The 9,084-nt window shown below is 37.2% G+C and overlaps 1 protein-coding gene across 1 annotated transcript; it reads right to left on the bottom strand.

Moving 5' to 3' along the window:
- Positions 1-264: 264 nt before the first annotated feature.
- Positions 265-4,482, bottom strand: Agtr2 (angiotensin II receptor type 2). Its single transcript, XM_021154052.1, has 3 exons — positions 4,418-4,482; positions 4,202-4,261; positions 265-3,012 (listed from the first exon to the last, which is right to left on the bottom strand). The coding sequence occupies exons 2-3, from the start codon at positions 4,253-4,255 to the stop codon at positions 1,885-1,887; spliced, it is 1,182 nt and encodes a 393-aa protein (XP_021009711.1). The 5' UTR covers positions 4,256-4,261; positions 4,418-4,482; the 3' UTR covers positions 265-1,884.
- Positions 4,483-9,084: the final 4,602 nt, after the last annotated feature.

The raw sequence follows: 9,084 nt of genomic DNA, 5'->3' as shown, positions 1-9,084 counted from the left end.
GAAATAGTCTACATTCAAAAGCCCACGATTCACTGCTGTGCCTAACAGCTTGCTTGGTTGACACCGAGTTTGTCATTTGAACCCCCAGGAGGTATCAGAATTCATTTCCGACATATGCTTTTCATATGCCTGTTTCATATTGACCTGAATGAGTAATCATGTAGGCTGAAACTGAGAATTATGAATGGGGATTTGCTGGAGGAGACTGACTAAGAGAAGGCAGCAGTCTAAACCTGGAGAGAGTTAAAAAATAAGAAGCACACATGGTCTCCCAGTAATGATTTTATTTTTATGAGATTTTGTGTAAAATTACTTAAAACACAAAGTCATAACTGATTACATATTTAGCTATTTGTTTTTACTAAAAATTAACATGAATACATGAAATCAGGGTTTTCCAAGGAAGGGGTATGAGAGGATTCTTCAACTTAAAAAGCCTGGAATCTGGCAGAAATGTTACATTCCCAGAACTTTGAATCTACCTCATAGGTCAGCATCAATCCAGGAAGGTCTTAGGTGACCTGGTATAATATGGGACAGGCAGAGAATGACATCTTTAACTTCTGAATTAATATTTATTGTGAAGTTTGAGTAAACTTTAGGTAACACAGCTTCAGGTGTTATATTCCTCTAATGTAAGAGATGTACTCGTGTTAAGAATGAGCTCTGTGGACCTGGGCTTGATTTAAATCACCTTCACAGACTCTTATACATTCTGGAACTGTGCCCAGAAATGCAGATTCAAACTACCCCCCAGGGAGTCTTTGTTCTGACAAGTTCCTTGTTGGACACCAAACTTGCCATTTGCTGGGTCTGTTTGCCCCCAAGAAGGCATCAAACTTCCAGTCTGACATAACCTTTTCCCATGCCAGTTTGCACTTTATTACAAAGTTAAAGAATTAAAGAATCCTCTCTTTTTCAGGGTCAAAGAGATATTTTGGGACGAAGCCCAGAACAAAAGCATGAATAATTAAACTCAAGTCACCATTGAATATATCAAAGCACCATGTTCAAAAGGTTAAAAATTTAAAAAGTGACCTTTACATAGTGTCATAATACAGTGTTTTGTTGTTGTATTCAAAAATCATCAGAAGATAATAGAATAAACAAGAGTCAAAATGGATGAAAAATTTTCAAAGTGTATATTCAGTTTTGTGGATACTAAAATACTTTTCATTGCAGTTCTGTTTTACTAAATAGTGTACTTTCTATAACTGCAAGAATAAGCTAAGACAGATGTGTGATTTAATCTACATTCTAGATCTGCTCAGTGTGTAGCTGTATAATAAGTACAAAAGCTATTCTCGAGTGAAATGGAAAAGGAACACAACTTACATTTTCTTTAAAAGGAGAAACTATATACCTAGAGACTGAATAAGCCACTACCAACCTATGGCATATATAGAAGAGTATATCATGCTAAACTTAGTGCTCACCTCTCATGCTATATCATATGGTTGGATAGTGTAAGAAGTTTAAATTGGCCTTTGTTCAAGAAAAAAAGAAATCTGATGAAAATGAACAAAAAAAACTCCACTAAGAAATGCCAGCATTTTCCAGGGAGAAGTCTGAGATGTCAAATCACCACTCATAATTTGTTGTTAATTATAAGTTGGGATAATTCCCCCAGATACTTCTAGATTATAGATATAGCTCACATAAGACAATCTCATGCCAAAGGACCAGCAAAAGAAGGCACTATTACTGAAAGCTGGTGGAGTATAAAGATTTACAGTTCTACTTGACTTCTTGTTCTGGGGGGGGGGGGAGTAAGTAAAGATTAGATAAAGCAAAGAACTGTATTATACTGATGCCACTTAAAGATCATTTGTGTGGGCCTCCAAACCAATGGCTAGGTTGATTACATGCATCCCACTAACATATTTAAGACACAAAGGTGTCCATTTCTCTAAGAGAACTGCCTTTTCTGCAAGACATAGTCTCTCTCTTGCCTTGGAGCCAAGTAATGGGAACTCTAAACACACTGCGGAGCTTCTGTTGGAAGCGGTTTCCAACAAAACAATACAGGAAAGGATTAACACAGCTGTTGGTGAATCCCAGGAGGATGGCAAAAGGAAGTGCCAGGTCAATGACTGCTATAACTTCACAGCTATTAATGATACCCATCCAGGTCAGAGCATCCAAGAAGGTCAGAACATGGAAGGGAAGCCAGCAAATGATGAATGCCAACACAACAGCAGCTGCCATCTTCAGGACTTGGTCACGGGTAATTCTGTTCTTCCCATAACTATTAGTCTTCAGCAGATGTTTTCTGATTCCAAAGTAACACGTTGCTATGAATATTAAAGGAATAATAAAGCCAAGAATATTTTTCATTAAGGCAATCCCAGCAGACCACTGAGCATACTTCTCGGGTGGGAAAGCCATAATACAAGCATTCACACCTAAGTATTCAATGGTTCTGACATCCCGGAAATAAAATGTTGGCAATGAGGATAGACAAGCCATACACCAAACAAGGGGAACTACATAAGATGCTTGCCAGGGATTCCTTCTTTGAGACAGAAAAGGGTAGATGACTGATTGGTACCTATCAACACTCATGCAGGTAATAAAAAAAATGCTTGCAAACATGTTCAGAGTCAGAAAAGAACCAAACACTTTGCACATCACAGGTCCAAAAAGCCAGTCATATCTATAAGAGTAATAGGTTGCCCAGAGAGGGAGGGTAGCCAAAAGGAGTAAGTCAGCCAAGGCCAGATTGAAGATGTAAATGCTGGACACCTTTTTAGGGCCCTTTTGACAACAAAACAGTGAGACCACAACAATATTAACAGCAAACCCAATCACAAAAATCATGTAGTAGAGAACAGGAATTGCTTCCAAATGCTTATCTGATGGTTTGTGTGAGCAATTAAAGGCGGAGTCATTGGTGCCAGTTGCGTTGAGATTATCAAAAGGACGGCTGCCGGTAATGTTTCTGCTGGTGGCAGCAAAACTGAAGTTGTCCTTCATATTGAACTGCAGCAACTCCAAATTCTTACACCTTTTCTGGGGGAGAAAAAGAAAAGGCTTAATGCACACCCAAAGCCTAAGGGGTATTTGAGTCATAAGCATCTTGAAAATCTGTCAAAGGCCAAAATAACCTAAGTGGTTGTAGAAAACAAAACATCACCATGCCTGGCTGGCATTACTGGCTGGAATTACTAATACATCTAGAGGGGAGAAAAACAACATTTCCTCAGTAGCATCAGACTGAAAATTCTGAACAAAACATTTCATGTTTTTTTCCTTCTCTCACGTCTTTGAAAAGTCAAGAGACAAATTAATAGTTTAAAAGTTAATCAGGGTAGGAGTCATGAGACAAATAAGGAGCCCAAAGACAATGTGATAGTTCAAAACAACAAGGCTAGTTTTCCATCTGTGTGCTTTCTAGAAATCTCACTGCTGCCCGCTGCTTCATAGAGAAATGCTTTCTTGAAGTAACTTATTATATATACAAATTGTTGCAGCTATGGAAAATATAAGTAACATAAGCCATAGGGAAAAATAGGTAAGTGTACTGAGAGCTGGAAAAAATATGCAGAAGGTGCATATTAGGATAGAGAGTCAGGGTTGGGTTTTGCTAATTAAAAACAATGTATTTATTTTCCCTTTGCTTTAACAATAACAAAAAGATATAGATGGATTTCTTAAAGCTTTTACGTAAAAATTTTAATAGTCAGTGCCAGTTTTCAATATGGATATTTGAATCTGATCTGTTTCATAAGAAACATCTATTTTCAGTTTAAATAGAAGATAAAGAAAACAAAAACACCAAACCCGAGTCAGGGGCAGACAGAGATGGGTTCGGAGGCTCAATTAAATCAGAATTAGACATTAGTGATTAATTATGATATAGTCTTACTGCTTTTTCTTTGCTATCTTTTCAGTTTAACAGAACTGAATAGTCATTACTTTCCAGCAATAACAACAGCATTCAGGTGGGAAGGCTGCTGTTTTCTTTAAACTAGCAACATTACTTTGAAACAAAAGAAAACTAAAGATAAACACACAGAGAGCAAAACTATTACACCAGATCATTTCAAAGTACATACAATCACATATTCAATTTAAAATGTAACCTCCAGAGAACTTCCTCAGAAACGGCAAAGTACCATTTCTGTCAAAGGCCCATTCTTTTCTATGACCTTCCAAATTAACATGCAAGAATCAAAAATAAATCCCACTACAGACTTACTAGTTGCCAGTGTTTAAAGCAGTTATCATAAATCAGCTTACTCAGCTCCCGCATGCACTCCTGCAAGAGAAATGGCAGTTCAAGGATTAAGGCATTCTGCAAAATGCAGTTAAAATACAGGAAAAAGAAAACATTCACACACGCACACACAGAAACGTTTTTATTGCTGTATGTTCGCCTTCCCTTGTCAAGCATGTGTAAATTGTTCTGACTTACCTTAAAATGCAGGCTGAGGAAAGCTTTCAGTTCTGAGCTCCCTCCATCGCCAGCCTCTGAGATGCAACTGCACCAGATCTCTGGTTTCCTTCTTATATATTCGCTCTGTCCACTGGGGAGCCTTCAACCTACAGAATTCTGGAGCTGACTTATGAACACTTGCCAGCTTTCCAGAGGGCTTTTCTTCTGGCTGCAAAACATTAATCTGAAGTTCTCATGTCTCCAATCATAACAGCTCATTCAAATAAATCTCAAACAAAAAAAAAATAATAAAGTTTCCACAAATGTGTTAGAGATTTTTAAACTCCGTGGCTTTCTTTAAGAGAAGAATATCATTTTTAGCAGAATTTTCTCTTTCTCTTTTTCTGATCCTGACACTCTAAAGTAAGTTAAGGACTAGGAAGACTAGAGAGTTGATTCTAGTAGCAGGCTTTGTTCACAAGCATCTTTTACAGCTTTTAGCAGATTTTGAATTTTTACTCCTATTTACTAAAGAATGGTAGCAATTCTACTTGAGGTCTACAACTTTTAAATTTTTACCTTGCTTTGAACCATTTTGGTTGGTTGCTCTGCTGCTAGAAGGTTGGGAATAAGAAGGATAAAATTTTGTTGTGACAAAAAAAAATCAACATCTAGTGCCTTTTTTTCATGTGACTGTAACAACTGTAGCTCAAATATACAGCAGACAAGGTAGAAAATGATTAGGCTGCTATTGTAGATTGCTGCTGTTACTGCTGCTGCTATGGTTATGACTGTTTTTCCTTTTCTGTGGAAGAATGATCACCCTCATACCATCCAGCAACAGCAAGAAAAAAATGGATACAGTCCATAAGAGGTGATGGCATTGTACAGTACCAGCTGATAGCAAATGCTTCGCACCTAACACTGTGCTATGTTACTGTGTGCACAATAGATCAACAGAGAGCGCCATAGCAAAAAGTAAGGAATGGCCTCTGAAGGGCTTCACAATCTAATTTCTGCCACATGTCAGTTCTCTGAGTGGAGTCACATGACTTTCCTTCTTCGTGTCATCCGAGAAATGGGGATACTAATTACTCATATCATGAAGTTATTAAAAAGTAAATGAACTATCCTATTTAGAGTACTTAAAATGATGCCTAACACACAGCACATGCCCTTAAAAACTATTAATATTATTGCCGATTTACTGATCAGGAAACAAAGGGTGACAGAATTTAAATAAATTCTCTATGGTCTTGCAGGTATGAGGACATGTGAATTTCAACAAAAGTAAACTTTTGCGAGGGCTCATATTTTTTTCATCTCTACCCTGCTAGCTGATTCTTTTGTCTCACCATTCTCTGAGCAAAAGGAATACATATGGCATTTGCAGACAATAGTCACTGCTGACAGTTAATAAGCTATTGCAAAAACGCCAAAGAAGAAAGTTGGAAGGATTGCTATGCAAGGGAAAGTGTTCTTAAATATATTAGCAAAATGGAGATCAGAGAAGAGAAATATGGAATTGTGAAATTTTCTGCAGTTCATGTCGATAACCAGGTAATCCACAACACCAAAAAGAGGTGTGCAATTACAAGGATTCCCATGGATCCTGGAAGGAGGGCATGGTGCATTGGTAGTACCATAGTGAGCATTAATGTATCCCAAGCTGCAAGCAGAGGAATATATATCTTTGTCCTTAGTATTTAGGTACATAAGTATAAAGTTCAGTAGAACAAGGAAAGAGAAGTGATACATAAGAGGACAAAATTACAAATGTCTCAAGAAGCAGCAGACAGCTTGTGATATCTGTCTGTCCACTGATATTAAAGTAAATCCTATAACACATGAGCATATAGAACAAGTAAGTGTTGCTTCACATTGCCTGAAAATTTCAGTAAGCTCCAAAGGCTTGAGGACACCATTGTAGCACTTGTTTTGATTAAATGAACTTGAACATTGGCAAAATGCACCTAATATACATATACACCAGTTTGTAAAAATCTCAAAATATTTCTGCCTCATGCTCTAGACAGATCCAGGTAGAATCTCTGTTTAAATAATGGAAACCTGATGTCTAGGAAACAAAAGACTGGGCACATATGTTTATCGGCAGGAGATTTGAAAGGAGAATGAGTTTCATTCTTTGCTTAAGCCTGGTTTCTGCCTTCATTTTAAATGTTTATTTTTGCCACATCCAGGGAATTTTCCAGGCCAGAGCTTCTGAGTGGTCACAATGGATTAGGTTCCTATCCTGGTCTAGTTCAAGCTCCTCTTTGTGCCCACTTGCAAAGAAATGATCATGCAGTGAGCTATAAACTTTAGAGAGGAAAAAAATCCCTGCAGGCTGCCCTCCAAGAGACCCAGCCTTGAACACTCCTTAGAAACAGGGGACCTTGTCTAGAGCTTTCATTCTTAACTAGAGTAGATTTTGAGGTAAACAAACTTTAAAGATTCACACACTTCCCGTAAGATTAAAAAGACCTTTACTTTGTTTCTTCATAATTTTAAAATAAAAAAGTTCACAGGCCAAAGAGAAAATTTGTAACTTCAAGGAATTAGGGGGGTAGGAGAAAGGAGAAATAGCAATAATATTGACACCACTCAAAGCAAAAAAAGAAAAAAATACAGCACATTATTGATTCAGCAATGAACTCCCAGTTAAGCCAACAATGTAAATACACTTGAGAGTCAAATAAATGTCAGTCATGGGAAGCAATACAACACAAGAAAAAAACACTCTCCTGGGGACTGGATAAAGTTTTTTATTTTTAACTTGAAGATTGACTTTAAAAGCTTTGGGTCATTTGAATAAATTATGTAGCTCTTAAGAACAAATTAATCTAAGCTAGCAGATTTAATAGTAAATCACATTAATTTTTCTGAGAACCTATTCTTTCCTGTAAGATTACTTAACAGTAGGTTTGAAAGGACCAAAGGTTTTTGTTTAAGATTTATTTATTTTTACTTTATGTGCATGAGTGTTTTGCCTTTGTAGATTAAGTGCACTATGTGCATGCAGTGCCTGCAGAGGTCAGAAGAGGGCATCAGATCCCCTGGAACCAGAGTTAACAAAGGTTTATGAGCTGCCATGTGGATGCTGAGAACAAAACCAGGGTCTTCTGCAAGAGCAGCAAGTGCTCCTAACCACTAAACCATCTCTCTAGCCCAAGAACCAGGGTTTAAAAAATTCTTGGGAGTTTTCTCTCCAATAATGCTTTCATTATTATACAAAGTTTATGAGAAAAATTAGTCCCCTTTTCTACTTTTCTCCCTAGACAGAGTATGCTTCCAAGGAGGGAAAAAATGGATATATAAAGTGTGCTCAGTATAGAGGTAAGGATTAGAGGAGCTGTTTTGTATAAATATTTCAGATATTTTCCCCTATCCCAGGCATCTCTGCATTCCCATCTAGACCAATATTCTTTCTACTTCTCCCAGATTTAACATATTCTCTCACTCATACACATATGCTAAGAAACACACTTCATACTAGTCTTCCTTCAATTCGTGTATTCATATTCTAACTGCCACTTCTCCATATCTTAAGGGGGCAGAAAGCAAGGGAGTTAGCATAGTGCTTATAATCAGCATGTCTTTCCTCACATATTATGTTTGTGCCTCTATTTGGTTTCCAACACAACCGGAACAGGGATATTACAATGAAATCAGGGGGAAAACAGAAGGTCCTCTATTCAAAACTAGATAATGGGAAAAAAAGATTGGTGTCTCATGACCATAATCCCAACATTCAGAAGTCTGAGGCAGGAGGATTGCTGTTAGTCTGTTGTGGACTTCAGTTACAATATGAGTTTTGGATCAGACAAAACAACTTTTAAAAGCTATCACATATGCTGTTTGTATCTGGTTTGTATTTATTTTGGATGCCTTATCCATCAGAACTGACTGCCTCCTCTTGTTCTTTATGTTTGTTTATATTATTCTCTTGTAAGAATATACTAGAGTTTAGTAATTCCTTTCTGTACAGAGGTTTGTTTTATTGTGCTTACATACATATTTTTGAGTAGTTGGTTTCTCTGTGTGGAAATGATAGATCTCATAGGGTATTTAGAATGTTAGCAGTTAGTACAGGAGGCCTTCTGTAGAGAGCTATGGTCTCACTGGTCCCATCTGTTAACCCACTGTCAACTTCCCTCCCCAGATCTTTTTCTAGTTTGCATTTATTTCCGTTTGAAGGCTATGTATCATTTCATACACATTTACTTGTTGGTTGATTGTTTTGCAGTAGGGCTGTATGTATTAGAGCCTTTATACTATTGTTCTTCTCAATGTGTTGAAAGTATTTTCGCTTCAACTGTTACAGCTTCATGTTTTTATACTCAGTGTGCAAGTTTTATCTTTATATATTCTAACCTGGTTTTTAAATGTATCCACATATCAATAATTATAAAATATATACCCTTTTAAAACCTCATAGTTAAATTGACCATTTTGTAAAAAGCAGACTAAAGGTAAATTGACAGACATAAGATATTACTTGCTCTGAATCTGCCTAGGCTTCACAAAAAGATTGAGTGAGAGGGTTATTAAAGCAGTTATCAAGGTGGAGACTACGTGATGAGACGAATGGCTGGCTGGCTTAATGTATCTCTGAGACCAGTTGCCTCCAGCTGAATTTAGTGTCAAAATCAAAAGGAAAAGCTCTATTTATCTTCTCCTGAAAGGTACCTGCAGACCTAAGTGTT

Source organism: Mus caroli, chromosome X, assembly GCF_900094665.2.
Source record: "Mus caroli chromosome X, CAROLI_EIJ_v1.1, whole genome shotgun sequence".
NCBI classification, from domain to species: domain Eukaryota; kingdom Metazoa; phylum Chordata; class Mammalia; order Rodentia; family Muridae; genus Mus; species Mus caroli.
Note: the sequence above shows the minus strand (reverse complement) of the source record. Positions and strands in the feature narration are given on the sequence as shown.